Source organism: Podarcis vaucheri, assembly GCF_965113315.1.
Source record: "Podarcis vaucheri genome assembly, chromosome: 5".
Lineage (NCBI taxonomy): Eukaryota > Metazoa > Chordata > Lepidosauria > Squamata > Lacertidae > Podarcis > Podarcis vaucheri.
Window position 1 is genome coordinate 94740065 of NC_138763.1, and position 21810 is coordinate 94761874.

At 46.2% G+C, this 21810-nt stretch overlaps 1 protein-coding gene across 1 annotated transcript in view; it reads right to left on the bottom strand.

Moving 5' to 3' along the window:
- Positions 1–9230, bottom strand: part of VSTM4 (V-set and transmembrane domain containing 4) — a 29695-nt gene extending 20465 nt beyond the window's left edge. The window contains exons 1-2 of the mRNA XM_082223302.1: positions 8900–9230; positions 157–555 (exon numbers count right to left, since the gene is read on the bottom strand). Of these exons, the coding sequence (XP_082079428.1) occupies positions 157–555; positions 8900–8945 (445 nt within the window). The 5' untranslated portion in view covers positions 8946–9230. The remainder of the gene's footprint in view (positions 1–156; positions 556–8899) is intronic.
- Between the last annotated feature and the right edge of the window lie 12580 nt (positions 9231–21810).

Consider the following 21810-nt stretch of genomic DNA (forward strand, 5'->3'; position numbering starts at 1 on the left):
TATTATAAATTATTATTTATGACAAATCCTAAACGGTTTGGGTCAATTTTGAGCTCTTTCTTGATTTCTTCCATACAGACAGGCCGGCAAGAATTGCAAACATTTTAATCCATAAAAATAAGGGAAGATTGCAAGAGGAGCTGTTCATGGACTCACCTTGGATTTCCGTAGACGCACTACTGTTTGACCACGCTGTCCACTTGTTCCTATACTTGCCAATCTCCTGAACTTTGCAAATATAGTGTCCCTGGTCAGCTTCCTGGAGATTCAGGATAAAAAATGTGTACATCGTCCTATGTCTCTCCTCCAAAAGGTGAAGTCTTTGCTTATAGAACTGGCGGTTGTAATTCCCATAGTACTGCACTACTCCATATTTAGTCATTTTGATCATCAGGTACTCTTGGGTCGGCGGAAGGGCAAAGAGCCACCGGACAGCGAGGAGGTTCTCTATTCGTCTTTTTTGAGACACGTGGCAAAAGAGGGTAGCATTGTCTCCAACCACGTATTGCACTCTGGGTCCCGGAGATACAGTGACATTCAGAGCTTCATAGACACCTGCAAAAGAAAAGATGGGTAAATGCAAGCAGACTCTTGCAAGAGCGTGTGACCTCCATGTACAATAAAAGCAAAGCTATTGATTTAATAAGGGACGTGGGTGGCGCTGTGGGTTAAACCACAGAGCCTAGGGCTTGCCGATCAGAAGGTCGGCGGTTCGAATCCCCATGATGGGGTGAGCTCCCATTGCTCGGTCCCTGCTCCTGCCAATCTAGCAGTTCGAAAGCACGTCAAAGTGCAAGTAGATAAATAGGTACTGCTCCAGCAGGAAGGTACAGTGGTGCCCCGCAAGACGAATGCCTCGCAAGACGGAAAACCCGTTAGACGAAAGGGTTTTCCGTTTTGGAGGTGCTTCGCAAAATGAATTTCCTATGGGCTTGCTTCGCAAGACGAAAATGTCTTGCGAGTTCCTGCAGGTTTTTTTCCCTCCCCCCCTTTTTCGCGGAACAGATTCTTTTCGTCTTGCGAGGCACCACTGTACCATATTTTTTGCACTATAAGACTCACTTTTTCCCTCCTAAAAAGTAAGGGGAAATGTGTGTGCATCTTATGGAACGAATGCAAGCTGCGCAGCTATCCCAGAAGCCAGAACAGCAAGAGGGATTGCTGCTTTCACTACGCAGCGATCCCTCTTGCCGTTCTGGCTTCTGAGATTCAGAATATTTTTTTTCTTGTTTCCCTCCTCCAAAAACTAGGTGCGTCTTGTGGTCTGGTGCATCTTATAGAGCGAAAAATGCGGTAAATGGTGTTTCCGTGCGCTGCTCTGGTTCGCCAGAAGCAGCTTAGTCATGCTGGTCACATGACCAATAAGGCGAGATGAGCGCCGCAATCCCAGAGTCGGCCACGACTGGACCTAATGGTCAGGGGTCCCTTTACCTTTACCTTTATTGCTTTAATGGTGAGGATGATGGGGAACAGATTTGTGCATCATTTATAGGGGTTTTACTTTTTCTGAGTAGGATATACTATTTTCCCAGCACTTACCCTACGGCACAGACTATCAGCTGTCAGCAGCAAAAGGAAAGGCCATTGGATTATGATGACTTCCACATTAGTGTGTGGGCCTTGGTACTGAGTTGTCTAAATGGCACTGAGCTTTCTTAGGCTTCTTGTGTCATATCAATGGAAATACATCTATACGTATTTTCTAGTAAAATCAAAATCAAATTTTCTCCTTACACCTGGTACAATCTGTGCTATAACCCTCCAACATTTCTCTACTGAAAATAGGGAGTCCTAATAATGATAATAATAATATTTAAAGGACCCAATGAGGTGAGGAGGAAAGTCCTACGATTCAGATGAATCTTGCTTTATTTCAAAATTTAATTGTGCTAAGTGTGTGATTTATTTTGTAAAACCAATGAAAACTATTTCAAAAACAAAAGAAGAATATGCAGCTGTCTCTTACGGGGATCAAACCTGCAACGTGGGCGTTGCCAGCCCCACACTCTAACCAACTGAGCTCTCCAGCTGTTTCCTCTTCCTGATTTACACTTTTCCTGATTCTGCCTCCTTTCTGAGCCCTTGGCATGTCTGCAGGTGCCCCTCCTTCCTTCCTAGCAACCAGGATGCACCTTTCCTGAGGCAGGTTCATCTGAGGCCATGAAACTGCTTTCTGAAAATACTACTACGCAATAAGTGCAGGTGGGTGTTAAAAGGATACAGAGACACATAGCAAATGCAAACTGTGGTGATCCATTAGTTCTAAGAGCTCGGAAGAGCAAAGTAGAGCTAACTTTCTGAAAGCACTTGGGAACAATAGCTTGAAACAGTGTTTGGATTCATTCCAGACTGACAAGCTAGCAACTTGATAAGATTTCCACCACAGGTAGAGGTATGATGCAGAAAACACACACACACACACACACACACACACACTACCACCTTTGAATGAGTAAGTCGTATAGAATGGCCACTTCAGAGCAACTGTGAGGAAGCAGCTTAGAATCGGATCCGTCCCACAAAAATGTTGTGACACAGATGCAGGGCGGGTAAACTCGCTTATTTGAATAAATAAATGAACTTAAACCTTATTGTTTTTGTTGTACAGTGGTACCTCGGGTTACAGACGCTTCAAGTTACAGATGCTTCAGGTTACAGACTCCACTAACCCAGAAATAGTACCTCGGGTTAAGAACATTGCTTCAGGATGAGAACAGAAATCGTGTGGTGGCGGCGCAGCGGCAGCAGGAGGCCCCATTAGCTAAAGTGGTGCTTCTGGTTAAGAACAGTTTCAGGTTAAGAACAGACTTCCGGAACGAATTAAATTCTTAACCCGAGGTACCACTGTACAGCGGAACCTTGGTTGTTGAACGCTTCGGAAGTTGAACGTTTTGGTTTTGAATGCCGACAACCCGGAAGTGAATACTTCCATTTTCAAATTTGCCTCAGATGTCGAACGGCTTCTGAGGCGCGTTTCTCCATTTTTTCAATGGCTTTTGCCGACCGGCAATTGTGCCTCAGTTGTCGAACTTTCAGAAGTTGAACGGTCTTCCGGAAAAGATTATCTTCGACAACAGAGGTTCCACTGTATTTAAGTTTGTAAGTGCTACATTTCTCTTAAATAACAACTTAGCTGATATTAAATTGAATATAAGCATATTAGTTCAACAGTAAAGATAAAAGGTAAAGGACGCCCTGGACAATTAAGTCCAGTCAAAGGCGACTATGGGGTTGTGGCGCTCATCTCGCTTTCAGGCCGAGGTCATTTGTCCACAAACAGCTTTTCCAAGTCATGTGGCCAGCAGGACTAAACCACTTCTGGCACAACGGAACACCCTGACGGAAACCAGAGCGCACGGAAACACCATTTACCTTCCCGCTGCAGCGGTACCTATTTATCTACTTGCACTGGCGTGCTTTTGAACTGCTAGGTTGGCAGGAGCTGGGACAGAGCGACAGGAGCTCACCCCATCATGGGGATCTGAACTGCCAACCTTCTGATTGGCAAGCCACCCGCATCCCACTTCAACAGTAATGCCTGCACATAACACTGAGCTCACTGGGCACATGTCCATGCGGCTGGAATGCAGCCTACTGTGAAATAAATATATGTGTCACATTGATTGCTCTGCCTGCTTTTTCCTCTGGGCCATGCCCACCACCGGAACATGGAATCACGGAATTGGAGAATTGGGAGATTCTCCGCTGACATTTCTCCAATGAAAATAGGGACATCCTAAGGCAGGGGTCAGGGATGTGGGTGGCGCTGTGGGTTAAACCACAGAGCCTAGGACTTGCCGATTGGAAGGTCGGCGGTTCGAATCCCCACGACGGGGTGAGCTCCCGTTCCTCAGTCCCAGCTCCTGCCAACCTAGCAGTTCAAAAGCACGTCAAAGTGCAAGTAGATAAATAGGTGCCACTCCAGCGGGAAGGTAAATGGCGTTTCCGTGTGCTGCTCTGGTTCGCCAGAAGCGGCTTAGTCATGCTGGCCACATGACCCTGAAGCTGTACACCAGCTCCCTCGGCCAATAAAGCGAGATGAGCGCCGCAACCCCAGAGTTGGCCACGACTGGACCTAATGGTCAGGGGTCCCTTTACCTTTACTTTAAGGCAGGGATCGGCAAGATTTACCTCGCCTGGGCTGGTTCACGCCTGCAGAGATTGCTCCGTCGGCCGGATTGCGTCAGCGCAGATGCGATTTCCGGCGCTGCAGAAGTGAGTCTCTGCTCTGCACTGCACCTGTTTAGCACAGCGCGTGGGGACTTGCCGAGAGGGTGGCTCGGTTGGGGGGGGGCTCAGGGGCCGTTGAAACGACCCCCGTGGGCTGCTTGTGGCCCATGGGCTGCAGGTTGCTGACCCCTGTCCTAAGGAAAAGCGGGACATTCCAGAATAAAACCGGGATGGCTTCCTTAAATACGGGACTGTCCCTGGAAAACAGGGACACCTGGAGGGTCTCCTAAGTCATAGTTCACACTAACCACAATTCCCAGTTCAGACAAAACAACCAACTCATGCACACAAATCTGCTTTTTAGCGTTAGGCACGAACCCGAGAAATCTCTAAACTGAGCTAGGTACATAAAAAAGTTTCCTTAAGCCCAGTGTTAAATGAACAGTCCACTCAGTCACGTATCAAATATGAATATTTACATTCTGTCTACCAAACATATGTAGCAAGCACAAGGAAGCAGATATGAGGATATTTTGTTTCACCTAATGAGAACAAGCTGCTCTCATCTGGCAACAGCTATCAAACCCCCTTTCAACCTCTCAGTTGTGGCGATTTCATTTCTTGTGAGCATGGAGCCAACCAGAAAGGAGCCGCAATGGGAAGAAGATGACAGATTGCTTTATGCGCAGACTCCTATATTGCATGAACTGTTACGGTTGCTGACTGAGAAAAGGTCATATATGGGAAAATTTTAATTTGCCTCCTGGGTAAAAAAAAACAAACTTACCTATAAGCAATGTGTGTGTGTGTGTGTGTAAAAATCAAGTTATTAAAAAAATTATATGTAGCGTTCCCATGGCCCCTTTAAAATGGTGTCATGTACTGTAAATTATATTCTATTTAGTTGTAAGTTAACACTGTTCAAGGAAACACACAATGGGAAAATTACACTTTTTTTTTTCTTAGAAACAGATGGAAAAATCCCAAGAAACATGTGGGCTGCAGTCTAAAAGCTGACATCACTTTTGACTTGTAAACTCTTACAAACCAACTCTTACGAACCAACTCATCACTGTACACATTGCTGCTCCTAAATTTCATGAATAGCGTTGAGCCATTTACAGGGAAAGCAAAGTTGAAGCCATTGCCAGCCCGGAAAAAGAGACATCCCTGGGAATTTGATGTTGTTTAAATTTGTAGACCACCCTATACCCGCAGTTCTCAGGGTGCTAACATAAAATCCCAATATAAATACACAAAATACATAATAAAAACAAAAGCAAACGACCCCAACAAATTTTAAAAGGGCATTGGATGACAATCAACCAAAGGCCGGGTTAAAGAGGAACATTTTTGTCTGGCGCCTAAAGGTGTATAATGAAGGCACCAGGCAAACCTCCCTGGGGAAAGCGTTCCAGAGAAGAGGAGCCACTGCAGAGAAGGCCCTGTTCTGGTGTTGCCACCCTCTGGACCTCTCGTGGAAGGGGCACACGAAGAAGGGTCTGGGTAGGTTCATGTGGGGAAGGCCTTGCCCTCCCAGTCAGAATTAAGACCTGAGGCTTACGTGGGATAAATTAGCAAGAATTTTGCTACTTAACAGATGAGATTAGGCATGTTCAGGGTAGTATGGCCCTTATTGAAGGTCAATACAGGAAGACTGACTACCCAGAGAGAAAATGCCCCTGTGACTTGGGACAAATGGAAACAGTAGAGCATGTCCTCCTCCAGTGCGTATATTACAGAGACATTCGTACTAGCCTGATTTCCCCACTACTCCATAAGTACCCAGCGCGCACAGGGCAATTCTATACCTCCCTGCTGCTCTCAGGTACCAATCCTGCTACCACATACAATGTTGCCAGATTCTGCACAGCAGCGCTCACAATTCGCCGGAGGATGATCTGTGCCACAAACTAGTGCTCTGTAAATTAATAGTTAAAGTCTTTTATAAATCAACTTTTTATGCTCTTCCACGCCCACCCAATGCTCCTAGCCCTTCTTTCAGATTCTTTTAGCTTATTTTAAATTATTATAGACTTTTATATTCACCTTCTGCTTTAATACCTTTTAGCTTTCCAAAATGCTTTTCAGATTTTAAATGACTGTATCCCACCCTTTTGGGACGTGGGTGGCGCTGTGGTCTAAACCGCTGAGCCTTGGGCTCGCCTATCAGAAGATGGGTGGTTCGAATCCCCGCAACGGGGTGAGCTCCTGTTGCTTTGTCCCAGCTCCTGCCCACCTAGCAGTTTGAAAGCATGGCAAAAAATGCAAGTAGATAAATAGGTACTGCTCCAGCGGGAAGGTAAACAGTGTTTCTGTGCGCTGCTCTGGTTCACCAGAAGCGGCTTAGTCATGCTGGCCACATGACCCGGAAAAACTGTCTGTGGACAAACACCGGCTCCCTCAGCCTGTAAAGCGACACGAGAGCCACAACCCCAGAGTCATTCGCGACTGGACTTAACTGTCAGGGGTCCCTTTACCTTTACCTATCCCACCCTTTTATGCTCGTCTATGGCTGTAATAAAGAGGTGAATTGAACTGCTACTTAACAAGCAGCAAATATCCCATATTTTTCACTCTACAAGACGCACCAGACCACAAGACGCACCTAGTTTTTGGAGGAGGTAAACAAGAAAAAAAATATTCTGAATCCCAGAAGCCAGAACAGCAAGAGGGATCGCTGCGCAGTGAAAGCAGCAATCCCTCTTGCTGTTCTGGCTTCTGGGATAGCTGCGCAGCCTGCATTCGCTCCATAAGATGCACACACATTTCCCCTTACTTTTTAGGAGGGGAAAAGTGAGCCTTATAGAGCAAAAAATATGGTAACTTCAGGCTCTGAGTGCCAAACCAGACAACTGACCAATATGTGCTTGTGCTTGCCTCCCCAAAAATATACAGAGGGGGAACCTGACAAGCCACCATGGCTGGAATGTCCCTAGATGTGATGAGGCAGACAGAGCCTCCCCAGTCCTTCAATCAAACCACAGGTACATTGCAGAGGTAGGATGGAGTAAGAAATTGAAGAGCGACTATTCACATTAATTTTATCTTGCATCTCCTTTTGCACTTCCAAGGGAGACTATACCTAGTGTGAACACAAATGCTAGAATTTGTGGCAAATCCAGCTTGCAAATTCATTATGCCACTTCAAGGAAAACAGTGGCAGCAGCAGTAACAACAACAACGCCAGCCCTTTATCTATTTTGTACGTCAAAGTTTGCCAAGAAACACAAAAGTTGCATCCCCAAGAGTACAATGCATAGGTTACTACAGAAGGAAGTTTGCAGGAAAAAACTGACGTGTCCTTCTAGAGGGGCTGAATGCAAGGGGGAAAGTAAAGGTAAAGGTAAAGGTAAAGGGACCCCTGACCATTAGATCTAGTTGCGGATGACTCTAGGGTTGCGGCACTCATCTCGCTTTATTGGCCGAGGGAGCCGGCGTACAGCTTCCGGGTCATGTGGCCAGCATGGCGAAGCCACTTCTGGCGAACCAGAGCAGTGCACGGAAACACCGTTTACCTTCCCGCCAAAGCGGTACCTATTTATCTACTTGCACTTTGACGTGCTTTCGAACTGCTAGGTGGGCAGGAGCAGGGACCGAGCAACGGGAGCTCACCCCGGTGTGGGGATTCGAACGGCTGACCTTCTGATCGGCAAGTCCTAGGCTCTGTGGTTTAACCCACAGCGCCAGCAGGCAGTGGGTATGTGATCCCAGGAAAACCAGGGCCAATCACAGCTCTCCAGTCAGTGCCTCTGTGCCCAGAGTGTGCATTTGCCCTTCTCACAATGTATTCTCTTGCGGAGGAAAAATCCCAGGAACTTACAGCAAACAGGATTGTATAATAAAAACATGAGGTAGCATTCCACACTCTTAAATTTAGTCCCATATGGGTTTTCTGGTTCAGAAAGATGCATATTATCACCCTCTACTCCAATCCTGTTTATTCAACTTGGTTGTGGTTTTTTATTGCATTTACGGTTCTCACCCACCGTTTTGCACATTGATTTATCCTTGTGTCATATTAAGAGGATTCATTGACAAACGTATATACCTGTAAAACAGGGGTGCCAGCTTGAAAAAAATATCAGGGACGCGGGCCCAGGTAAGACCCGCCCCACAGAATTGATCACAAGACTCAGCGCGCGCCCCCCCCCATTTGAATGACGATGGCCATCCACTTTGAAGGGGCCTGGCCCCCTCAAATATTTTACCGGGGGGCCGGAGAGACCTCAGTGCCTAGGAGTTGGCGCCTATGCTATAAAAGTAGCACGCTCCCATTTACAGATCTGTCACTTATCGATGCCATCGGAACAGTTCGCGCGTCACCCCGCCCCTTCGCTTGCACCCAAACCCCTTTTGAGCAGTTCACTTTTCTTGGAGGGGGCGGCAGCAAACAGGCGCTGCGCAGAGGTCGTCGGGAGGATGCGAGGGGACCGCCACGACCAACTTTCCAAGCAGATCCCTTCCCTCTGCCCTCGGCAGCCTTGGCTCGCCTCCCAGGCGGACGCCGTCGCAGCTGCTGCCCGGGGCGCCTGGCAGGAGAGCAGCAGCTGCGCCCGCTCCGTCCAAGAAGCGCAGAGGGCGCCGGATGGCGGATCCGGGAGACGGTTGCTGGAAGGGACGGGGCGGTAATGGGGGAGAGCTTAGGGTGGTGGGTGGGGGGAGGAAGAGAGGGAGGGAGAGTCGAGGAAGGGGAATCCCCGGTCCCGATCGACGTGCGCCCTCTTACCTGGTGTGCCAACCCAAGCAAGAAGCATCAGGACCAGGAGACGCATCGCCCGCGGCGGAAGGAGGGCGATGGGTGGAAGGAAACAAGGACCGGGCTCCCGACCGCCCTTCCCGTCGTGCTCGCCCCGACTCTCCGTGCCCGCCGGCCGCTTCTCCCCTTCCCGTCCCGGCCTTCCCTTTCTCCGTCCCGAGAAGGCTCAGGCTTTCTGTTTCGGCCGGAGCAAGCGCCAGCAGCACGGCAGCAACAGTTTCCCGAGACCGCCCCGTCGGGGAGGCCCCAGAAGTCCCGGAAAGTCACGCCTGGCCAGCCAGCCCCCCAGCTCCCACCCTACAGGAGGAGGCGGGGCGAGATCGTCTCTTAAAGCGGCTGTTTAGGAAAAGGACCCAAACGCCGCCCTCCCTCCCCCCCCCCGCCCCACGGGGAGGGGGGTTTAGCTGGAACCAAGCAGGCAGCCTCGCTTGCCTGGGCAGAAATAGCACAGGGAGAGGCAGGGGCGCATCGCCAGGGAAGCGGGCCAGTGGCGTAGCGTAGGGGGTGTAGGGGGGGGGGCGGCTGCACCGGGCGCAACATCTGGGGGTTAGGGTTAGGGGGCGCAAATCCACGGGTTAGGGGGCGCAAATTACTTGCCTTGCCCCGTGTGCTGACAACCCACGCTACGCCACTGGTTGTATCCGTAGAAGCGAGAGTAGGGCGCAGGGCGCGTTAACTGCGCGCACCTGCGAGAGATCTCTGGCGCAGCTGCTTCTCCCAGGGTGGGGTGGGTTGGATTGGGTGCATGTGTCAGGCCAGCCCGCCGCTTCTTCCAGCATCGCCTCCCCGCTCTTGCTCCAAACTTGAGCGCACCTGGTTTCCAGGTGACTGACTCACCTGTAGCAGCGTCAGGTAAGCGCAGCCTCTGGGGCGCCCGCTGGAGAGGGAGCAGGGATGTAAAAGGCACTTGGAAAGGGAACGTAGTGGGCTTGGAAAGGGTTAAGTAGTGTTAGCTACTATTTCCACCCTTCCCAGTCCTTAATTTCAGGTCTTTGTGTCCCAGGTAGCGACACAAATGAGGCAAGGTGAGGCGAGGGACTCGGGTGGCAGCATTCAAACGGGCAGTAGATCCTGGTGTAATTAAAAAAATATATTGTAATGGCGGGAATGACTGGCAGAATCCGAGATCAGGGAGAAGAGTTGGTGGAAGAAGACTGGAGGAAATTTAAAATGTATTTGCAGAAATATTGTAAAATTTTTGAATGTTGAGGACATTGAAATGAATTGCAGGGGTTTTAGCAACAAGGTAAAATGCAAGATTGGATTAATAAATAGATAGACTAACAGGATATGAATTTGCTGAACTAACTTTTAAAAGGGATACAAAAATGGGAGACGTGTGGGAGTCAGGAAAATAAGTTAATCAAAGAGGAGAAATTAAGAAAGAAGGATTTTTTTGTCTTTTTATATGTGTTTTTTTTTCTTTTTTTGTGTTTAGTGTTTGTATTTCTGTATTTTGTAATTTTGTATTTTTTTGTTTTTTGTATTTTTCTAAACTTTTTAATGGATAAAACCTAATAAAATATTATTAAAATAAATAAATAAATAAATATATTGTATTATTATTTATTGTATTTTTTTGAAATTATGTTGTTTTCAAAAGTTTACACACTTAACCATCAACAATACTCTTAATTTATTGATAGACTTCCCATTCCCCCCATTCTATGTTTATCCTTTAATGCTGCATATTTTAACTTATAACACCCCGAATGTACAACCTGAGTTGTTAGCCTTAATATCTCTCTGCTGTTGCTCATGTTTCAAATCCTGCTTGAGTTATCATGTAACTGTAACAGTTCTTTCGATAATCTACAAAAAGTTTCCAGTCCAGCATTCCCTCATTTTGTTATCTAATTTTTTGCCATTAGCTTTGCCAGTTCCACATACTCCCCGTCATTTTGATAAGACATTCTTCCTTTGTTGGAACCTCGTTCTCTTTCCATTCTTGAGGATCCTGGGGTAGATTTTTATTCCTGCCTTGGTGTCCCTTCCAACTCTACAGTTCTATGATTGCACCCACCCACCCCTTGTTCCTGATTTGCCTTGAGTGCCAAAAAGCCTTGGGGTAGTCCTGCTTATAGGTAGTCTGACCCAGTGTGGTGTAGTGGTTAAGAGCAGTAGACTCGTAATCTGGTGAACCGGGTTCGCTTCCCTGCTCCTCCACATGCAGCTGCTGGGTGACCTTGAGCTAGTCACACTTCTCTGAAGTCTCTCAGCCTCACTCACCTCACAGTGTAATAATAATAATAATAATAATAATAATAATAATAATAATAATAAATTTTTATTAATTATACCCAGTCCATCTGGCTGGGCTTCCCCAGCCACTCTGGCGGCTTCCAAACAAAGATTAAAATACAGTAATGCATCAAACATTAAAAGCTTCCCTAAACAGGGCTGCCTTCAGATGTCTTCTAAAAGTCTGGTAGTTGTTTATTTCCTTGACATCTGGTGGGAGGGCGTTCCACAGGGCTGGTGCCACTACTGAGAAGGCCCTCTGCCTGGTTCTCTGTAACTTGGCTTCTCACAGTGAGGGAACTGCCAGAAAGCCCTCAGCGCTGGACCTCAGTGTCCGAGTAGAACAATGGGGGTGGAGACACTCCTTTGTTGTGGGAGAGGAAGGGAAAGGAGATTGTTAGCCAGTTCAAGACTCCTTAAGGTAAAGTTAAAGGGACCCCTGACCATTAGGTCCAATCATGGCCGACTCTGGGGTTGCGGCACTCATCTCGCTTTATTGGCCAAGGGAGCCGGTGTACAGCTTCAGGGTCATGTGGCCAGCATGATTAAGCCGCTTCTGGCGAACCAGAACAGAGCACAGAAACGCCGTTTACCTTCCTGCCAGAGTGGTACCTATTTATCTACTTGCACTTTGACGTGCTTTTGAACTGCTAGGTTGGGAGGAGCAGGGACCAAGCAACGGGAGCTCACCCCATCGCAGGGATTCAAACCTTCTGATCGGCAAGTCCTAGGCTCTGTGGTTTAACCCACAGCGCCACCTGCATCCCTTGAGACTCCTTAGGGTAGTGATAAACTCTTCTTCTTCTCTACCCTCCTCCCAAGTAAAGAGGAGACTCTTCTTCCTTGGATTTGGAGAGGAGCAGTAAGTGGGGAAGACCACACATCCTTATCCAGTAGTTAACCTGCACTTTGGTGTTGAGTTATTCCCAGGTGGATTTCCATCTTCCAAGTAAATGTGTGAAGGCTCAGGGAACTGAGCAAAATTCGTATCAGTTCATTTTCAAAAGTGGGTGCCAAGCAGCTGGGACACTGAAGAGGAATGCTTTTCCGCAAATCTAACTTTTGCAAAGCCTCCGTAGATTCTGTGACGCTTCCATCTGCAAAGAGTTAGCTGCACGCTCATGCCATAAGAACCTGGAGTTTCCTGTCACATGTCTGTGTGGCAGAATAGTTGCATGTGTGTGTGTGTGTGTGTGTGTTTGCCACATGTGCTGGTGGGCTGCTGGTGAGTAACAAAAGGTCTTCTGAATGTTCTCGGAGGCATTCTCATATTTCATGCATTCCACGGCTGGGACTCATATTCTGGGGACAGAGAGCTGGGGCTGCTTGCCTTAAATGCTGATCCAGGGAGCACACACTAAACATAGAAATTATCCACTGCCGCCACAGCATAGGAAAATATTGTGGAAAGGAGTAATTTGAGTGAGGATTGGTAATCACAACGTTTGGTGCAGCAACTGCACATTCTTTCTGTCAAAACCACATGATTCTCTTTGTGTGGGGAAGACCTCTCTGGTCTCGCTGGATCTGTTAGCAGATCAAAGTTGAATGTCCATTTTCCAGCATGAAATTGAGGACTGGGGATCCGGTCATCCCCGTACTTAAAAACACTGACTCACAATATGGTGTTGGGTGTCTTCTCGTCTAGAAGATGCTACCCTAGGACTGAACGCAGTCCAGCTGGAACAATTCCCCCCCCTTGGGGGCAGATGGAGGGCAGAAACTCTAAGAGGAGGCAGAAACACTAAGCACAGATTTTTATTTTTAGTATTTTTATTATTTATAATATTTTATTAGGTTTTATCGTTAGAAAAGTTTAGAAAAATACAAAAACGAAAAGGATCAAAAATTACAAAATACAAAAAAACAGACATCAAACACAAAGAAGAAGAAAAAAAGAAAAAACACATATAAAAGAAAACAAAAATTCCCTCTTTCTTAATTTCTCATCTTTAGTTAACTTATTTTCCTGACTTCCTCACGTCTCCCATTTTTGTATCCCTTTTAAAAATTGGTTCAGCAAATTCATGTCCTGTTAGTTTATCTATTATCAATCCCATCTTACATTTTACCTTGTTGCTAGAACCCCTTCAATTCATTTCAATGCCATCAGCATTCAAAAATTTTACAATATTTCTGCAAATAAGTTTTAAATTTCCTCCAATCTTCTTCCACCAACTCTTCTCCCTGGTCTCGGATTCTGCCAGTCATTTCCGCCATCTCCATATAGTCTATTAGTCTAAGCACAGATTTTTAAAAAATGCTTGAGGGCGCCACTTATAACCTGAAGGGATAGTAGCTGATCAGTGTGGCTGGGGAGGGGAGAGCAAACAGGAAATACAGTGGTACCTTGGGTTAAGTACTTAATTCGTTCCGGAGGTCCATTCTTAACTTGAAACTGTTCTTAACCTGAAGCACCACTTCAGCTAATGGGGCCTCCTGCTGCTGCCGCTGCGCCGCCGCTGCACAATTTCTGTTCTCATCCTGAAGCAAAGTTCTTAACCCGAGTTACTATTTATGGGTTAGCAGAGTCTGTAACCTGAAGCGTATGTAACCTGAAGCGTATGTAACCCGAGGTACCACTGTAGCTGCCTCTTTCCCGGCCCAGCCAGGGCCTGAGTTGGGGCTTGACATGGTCAGACACTTGCCCAGATGAGCTCATCACCAGCCCTGCTGGCAATGTTTGAAATTAGCCAGGCGCCAGGTGCATTTTGCACCTGGCTATTGGCGCTGTGGGTTAAACCACAGAGCCTTGGTCTTGCCGATCAGAAGGTCGGTGGTTCGAATCCCCGCAAAGGGGTGAGCTCCCATTGCTCAGTCCCTGCTCCTGCCAATCTAGCAGTTCAAAAGCATGTCAAAGTGCAAGTGGATAAATAGGTACCATTCCAGCAGGAAGGTGAACGGCGTTTCTGTGCACTGCTCTGATTCACCAGAAGCGGCTTAGTCATGCTGGCCACATGACCCGGAAGCTGTACGCCGGCTCCCTCGGCCAATAAAGCGAGATGAGCGCCGCAACCCCAGAGTCGGCCATGACTGGACCTAATAGTCAGGGGTCCCTTTACCTTTTCCTTATTGTCCACATGTGACCAAGTTAAGATGTCTGGGTGCCAGGATGGTGCCTGATATCTCCATCATCTGGAGGTGTTTGCCTGGGGGTCACTGTTTTCACACTAATACCCTACCCTGTAGAATTTTATCAGATAAATTTTTCCTCAAAGTTCTTAACCCATGAAGGTTGACATCCGAACTAGCCGGATGTTTAACTGAGAACCAATCGCAGTCAGTCCATCATTTGAAAAATAAGACTTTATAAAAATGAGAAGTAGACGTTCAGTTTTGGTGACCTTAGTTTAAGGAGCCATTTGGCACCTAACTTCTGTATCTGAGTTTCCAACACTGCCCGCTGGTACCCATCCTGGCATCAGGGCCGCTTGCTGCCAGCCATTCGCCTCTCTCCACCCTACAGTCATGTCTTACACAATTCAGGCCCTTATTCTGAGAGTCATCTCCAAGCCAGTGCCAAGGTGTTCAGAGTACAGTATCTGGGTGGGCAAATCCGGGAATGATCTGCTCCACCCAGCTCACTCGCGCAGGTATCCATAACGCACACCAACTTTACCTCCTCATCTCCGATCAAACTTCGGATAAGCTGTTTTGATCAGTTTCCCCTGACATGGTAGAGATTCACGGTCCTGTTTTCGATTTCAATTACGATTACTGTATCTAGATTATGTGCCCAATTTGCAGCCCCGAGTATAATTTTTTTCAGGCTGGTTTGTTCTGTGTTGTTTAAAGAAATTGTCGTGATACGTCTTACAGCTTATTTTGTGTACAGATAGGAATGGCCGTTCATTTGACAATATACCGTAGCTGAGAACTATTTGGAGATCTGAAAAACTAATAAAATATCTGGATAAGTGAGATCTTATAATGGACCAACCTAGCATTAAGTAACAGCATCGTGGAGGCACAGTGGAAGATCAACTCTGTGGACAGAGGAAGGGTTTACTGCAGCAGATGGCATACAGGCTAGTGGGACATAGTCTTGTGTAACACAATGACCCCCTCTCCTCTTTTACCAATCCTCTCGTTGACGACAATCCCTGGCATGGGACATGGTCTTAACAGTGAGTCTGTAAGTGACTGTGGAGGCTAATTCTGGATCCACACGTCCTTCCACAGTGGGGACATAGGTTTCTGGGTAGGAGTTGATCACGGTGAGGGTTTGCCAAGTGTGCCTTCCTCCTAGCATGTTTCTCCCTATCATCCTGAGTTTGAGTGCCCATGACACCTTTGGTAAAGGCTGTTCTCCAACTGGAGGCCAGAGTTTCCCAGTTGTCGGTGTTCATACTACATTTTTTAGATTTGACTTGAGAGAGGCTTTAAACCTTTTGTTGACCACCAGCATTACGTTTTCCATTTTTAAGTTCGGAATAGAGTAGTTGCTTTGGAAAATGATAATCAGGCATCCGCACAACATGACCAGTGCAACAAAGTTGATGTTGAAGAATCATCGCTTCGACAGTGGTGATCTTTGCTTCTTCCAGTACGGAGAGACCAGAGTGTTGTAGGAACCACAGGGATGGTTTCTGTGGTTGCCATATTGGAGACCCATGGTGCCCCCCCTCCCCAAAGCAGTTTCTTTAGATAATTGAAAGCATTCCTTAGGTTTTTCTTTCTAATTTCTCTATGACACCCTGTATGAATTCTAATGTCTCTATGAAAATGAAACCTTATGCTTCAGATACGTCGTTTCTGCAAGGCTTTGTGAGCCTAATGATGTAGTCCATCTTCCCAGATTAAAGCTGAATTAAAAAATTGGATAATTTACCAAAACCAGTTAATAAATGTTTAGAAAAGGAAGCTAATTGAATTATCCCTTGTTTGGCAGAGACAAATATTGTACTTGTGAGAAATCACATTTCCCCCCCTGAAAATGATTAATTGGCCTGACATGCCAGAAATTATGACAAATTAGTAAAGGGGACACATTGAATAAACCAACTGGAAGCTTGACAGTATAGCAAAACCTGCAGTTGCTTCTGCTCTCCAAATTAGGCCAGGGATTGCTGCCGTTTCTGAACACAGCCTGTAGGCAGTGTTAAGATGCTCTTTCTTCTCTGCTCAGCCTGAACTGATGCCTCACACCTGATGCTTCTAAGCCCTTACAGGGTTTTTTTTTTTTGGGGGGGTGGGTTTCCAATAAATTCTATGCTGGTTGTGGAGGAACTAGTTATCTTTCCCCCAGGTTAGCACTTCCAACTGAAGCTATTCAAGCTACTCCTCATGCCACACGCACACTTAAGTTAGATGATATATTCGTTATCTTAAGGAAAAGTAACTCTGGGGTTGTGGCGCTCATCTCGCTTTACTGGCCAAGGGAGCCGGCGTACAGCTTCCGGGTCATGTGGCCAGCATGACTAAACTGCTTCTGGCGAACCAGAGCAGCGCACGGAAACGCTGTTTACCTTTCCACCGGAGTGGTACCTATTTATCTACTTGCACTTTGATGTGCTTTCGAACTGCTAGGTTGGCAGGAGCAGGGACCGAGCAACGGGAGCTCACTCCATTGCAGGGATTCGAACCGCCGACCTTCTGATCAGCAAGTCCTAGGCTCTGTGGTTTAACCCACAGCGCCACCCGCATCCCTAAGGAAATGTACCTCTCTATAAAAATGCTTATGGCAATGTACAAGAACAATGAAAGAGTTAAGACAAATAAAACAATTAAAGGAAGGAGCAGCGTAAGGGGAGGATTAGGGTTAATAAATTGCTGGGAATGACTCCCTTGCAATACTATGTAAAAGCTGTGTCATGCCTTAACAGGTGAAACAATTGCAGACCCTCAAAGCATCCCTATTTTCCAGGACAGACCCAGATTTACAGAAGCCGTCCCAGTTTCTGATCTGGTCCTGGAATATCCCACTTTTTCATTAGGAAGTCCCTGTTTTCACCGGAGAAATGTTGGAGGGCATACAACCTTGTATAAGGAACTATACAACCTTTAGAAGACATCTGAAGGCAGCCCTGTATAGGGAGGCTTTTTTAATGTTTACTGCTTTCTTATGTTTTTATGTATGCTAGAAGCCTCCCAGAGTGGCTGGAATATAAGTAGTAAAATAATAATTAATATTAATATTATTGAATTTTGTTGTTGTTTTGTCGTCCGACTCTTCGTGATCCCATGGACCAGAGCAAGCCAGGAACTTCTGTATTCCATTGCCTCCCACAGCTTGGTCAAACTCATGTTTGTAGCTTCGAGAACACTGTCCAACCATCTTGTCCTCTGTCATCCCCTTCTCCTTGTGCCCTCCATCTTTCCCAGCATCAGGGTCTTTTCCAGGGAGTCTTCTCTTCTCATGAGGTGGCCAAAGTATTGGAGCCTCAGCTTCACGATCTGTCCTTCCAATGAGCACTCAGGGCTGATTTCCTTCAGAATGGATTGGTTTGATCTTCTTGCAGTCCATGGGACTCTCAAGAGTCTCCTCCAGCACCAGAATTCAAAAGCATCAATTCTTCAGTGATCAGCTTTCTTTCACCTCCATACATCACTACTGGGAAAACCATAGCTTTAATTCTATGGACCTTTGTTGGCAAGGTGATGTCTCTGCTTTTTAAGATGCTATCTAGGTTTGTCATTGGTTTTCTCCCAAGAAGCAGGCATCTTTTAATTTTGTGACTGGTGTCACCATCTGAAGTGATCATGGAGCCCAAGAAAGTAAAATCTCTCACTGCCTCCATTTCTTCCCCTTCTATTTGCCAGGAGGTGATGGGACCAGTGGCCATGATCTTAGTTTTTTTGATGTTGAACTTCAGACCATATTTTGCACTCTCCTCTTTCACCCTCATTAAAAGGTTCTTTAATTCCTCCTCACTTTCTGCCAAGGCATATCTGAGGTAGTTGGTATTTCTTCTGGCAATCTTAATTCCAGGTTGGGATTCATCCAGCCCAGCCCTTTGCGTAATGAAGTCTGCATATAAGTTAAATAAGCAGGGAGACAATATACAGCCTTGTCGTACTCCTTTCCCAATTTTGAACCAATCAGTTGGTCCATATCCAGTTCTAACTGTAGCTTCTTGTCCCACATAGAGATTTCCCAGGAGACAGATGAGATGATCAGGCACTCCCATTTCTTTAAGAACTCGCCATAGTTTGCTGTGGTTGACACAGTCAAAGGCTAGGAGGTCCCTATTTTCATCGGAGAAATATTGGAGGGTATGCAGTTGTTTCATCCCAAAATCTGAGAGCAAAAGTAAGGTAAGGGATAAGTACAAACTCAGATCAGCTCTTCTTGGTTCGTGGGAAACAAAGCAAGAGAAGTTGCAACATGTATATGAAGAACTCTACCGGGTACAACAAAGTATTTGCTAACATATCTCTGAGTTACTGGCTGACCTCTGTTTGGGGAAGGCCACACAATTCCCATAACGTCATAGGTACTGCTAAATCGTTTCGTTCTGCTTTTCTGTCTGTGCAACTGATCCTTTTTTCTTCCTCCTCTGTTATTTTCTGCTCTGCTTTTTCCCCTGCTGTGGTTGTGATGGAGGGGATTAAGCAGTTACAAGTAGAGATGAATGGATGTCTTCTAGTTTCTCTATATGACCACATCCTCCCTCCTGTTCCAAACCAGAAATCTTAATTAAAATGCTGCTACAGAAAGGAAATCAATTAACAGACACCTTACAGGATGGTTTATTCTCTACTACACACACTCAAAATTACTTACAAGCATAGCATTACTGATTTAGGATATTAGTTAGCCTGTGCCACTAATGAGCTACAATATTATTGAACTGGATAAAAGACACCTTGGGAATCCACGCAAATTATTCTAACACAGCACTTTGCTTTCCTCTGTACCTCATCTTTCATTGCAGAGAATAAGGGGGAATCTCATTCACACAAAACTCCACAGAGATTAGACTTCTGGAGTCTCCTGAGCAAATGCAATTATTATATCTTTGCCCTGGTTTTTAAAAACATTCTGTTCCAGTTTTTGGTTGTTAAGCACATTTGAACGCAGGGTATAAATTGGAGACATATTTTCTTAAATAAAATGAGTGCCGTTCCCTTGTGGCAAATCCAAAGGAATGTTATCCTTTTGCACAATGTGAGCTACGCAATTCCCTTTTGGGGTGGAGGGTGTCCCCAATTTGTTTGTCCCTGAGATAACTTCAGTAATGACATACAATAAAATTACTGTATTTTTCGCTCTATAAGATGCACCAGACCACAAGACGCACCCAGTTTTTGGAGGAGGAAAACAAGGGAAAAAAAATATTCTGAATCTCAGAAGCCAGAACAGCAAGAGGGATCGCTGAAAGCAGCAATCCCTCTTGCTGTTCTGGCTTCTGGGATAGCTGTGCAGCCTGCATTCGCTCCATAAGACGCTCACACATTTCCCCTTTTTAGGAGGGAAAAAGTGAGTCTTATAGAGCAAAAAATATGGTATTTAGACTCGCAGTGATTTTATGACGCTGAAAGGTGAAAGGACTGAGTTGGAAGTAATTTATGCAAGGCCATATTGGTGAAGCTGCAATTTGACCTCAAATCTCCCAGACCCTTAGGCTCTATATCTACTTCAGGGGCCTCCAATCTTTTGGGGCACATTTGGAAACCTAAGGAGGTGTCGTGGACACCACAAAATACCCATTTCACAGAAGAAGAACTGACAATGTTTGGAAATTACTCTGAACACCCAACAGGCAAAACATCTACCGCTACCCACCCACCTACTCCCCAAAAATCCAAATAAAGCACAGCTCTACTTAGGGGTTGAGACACTGTACCTCAGCACCCTAGCAATTGAGCTGGGAGATGCTGTACTTATTCTTCTGTGCTATTTGGCCTCTATAGGAAATTGTTGGAGGTGGGGGCCTATAATTAGGTAATTTGGGGCCCAGTGCCGTTGTTCTGCTGATGACGTCCAACACTATTTGTCTGTAACTTTTAAACTGGGAGAGGTGATGCATGTTAGGATAGCCAGTGTGGTGTAGTGGTTAAGAGCGATAGACTCGTAATCTGGGGAACCGGGTTCGCGATTCCGCTCCTCCACATGCAGCTGCTGGGTGACCTTGGGCCAGTCACACTTCTCTGAAGTCTCTCAGCCCCACTCACCTCACAGAGTGTTTGTTGTGGGGGAGGAAGGGAAAGGAGAATGTTAGCCGCTTTGAGACTCCTTCGGGTAGTGATAAAGCGGGATATCAAATCCAAACTCTTCTGAAACTGCTTGGATGTGATGACGGGGCTGGATGAAGGCTAATCAACAGAGAGTGCATCCTGACCAAAAAAGACATTGTGGTCCCCAGAGCCAGGAGTTTCACTGTTTGCCTGTTTTGGACAGGGATGCACTTAGGAACAAGGATGCACAGTTCCAGAAACACTCCCAGGCCAACTTTGCCATTAGAAATTTGCAATGCCTGTTAGCAACTCTAGTTGGTACCACAGCTAGGCCCACTCCCGGACAGCTGCAGCATGCAGTCCATGAATTGATAGCCACAATTAAGACTGCTGTAAAGCTTCCCTTATGGGAGGCGGGTGGTGCTGTGGGTTAAACCACAGAGCCTAGGACTTGCCGATCAGAAGGCCGGTGGTTCGAATCCCTGTGACGGGGTGAGCTCCCGTTGCTTGATCCCTGCTCCTGCCAACCTAGCAGTTTGAAAGCACGTCAAAGTGCAAGTAGATAAATAGGCGGGAAGGTAAACGGCGTTTCCGTGCACTGCTCTGGTTCGCCAGAAGCAGCTTAGTCCTGCTGGCCACATGACCCGGAAGCTGTATGCCGGCTCCCTCGGCCAATAAAGGGGTCAGGGGTCCCTTTACCTTTACCTTAAAGCTTCCCTTATACCAATTTCAGAAGCTGCAGCTAATGCAGAATTCAGCAGCTAGGGGGCTGAGTGAAACACTGAGCTATGCACATTTCTTACCTTTGCTGAAGGAAGGGTCCTGGCTGACAATCGGCTACTCTAGGTTTTGTTGCTGATGTGAAACACCCTAAACGACTGGGACTTGACAGACAACCTTCCTTTGTACAGAGCCAGTTGATCCGCAAGGTTTGTAACGAATCCAACGCAGACACTAGCAAATTTTATCAAAAGTTATTGCAGTTCTTTTGGGTCCAAAATCCTCTACGAACGAGTTAACAAGTATTTCTGGAACGGATAGTAATAGAACACTTATTTGGTTATTCAGAAATTTCCTCCTCAAAAAAAAAATCAACAAAAAGTTGAGGAATGCAACTTTCTGATGGTAGTATGGAAACCTGAAATAGGATTAATTCAAATGGGGGCTTAAAACACCTCATAGCTTTATGAATATACAGTGGATTTTCATTAAAGTAAGAAAAGCACTACTCCTAGTTTAGAGAGAGAGAGAACACGCAAGCAATTTGTTCAAGGCCACTGTATTGACTTATAAAGGTACAGTGGCACCTCGGGTTAAGTACTTAATTCGTTCTGGAGGTCCGTACTTAACCTGAAACTGTTCTTAACCCGAAGCACTACTTTAGCTAATGGGGCCTCCTGCTGCTGCCGCGCCGCCGGAGCACAATTTCTGTTCTCATCCTGAAGCAAATTTCTTAACCTGAAGCACTATTTCTGGGTTAGCGGAGTCTGTAACCTGAAGTGTATGTAACCCGAGGTAAC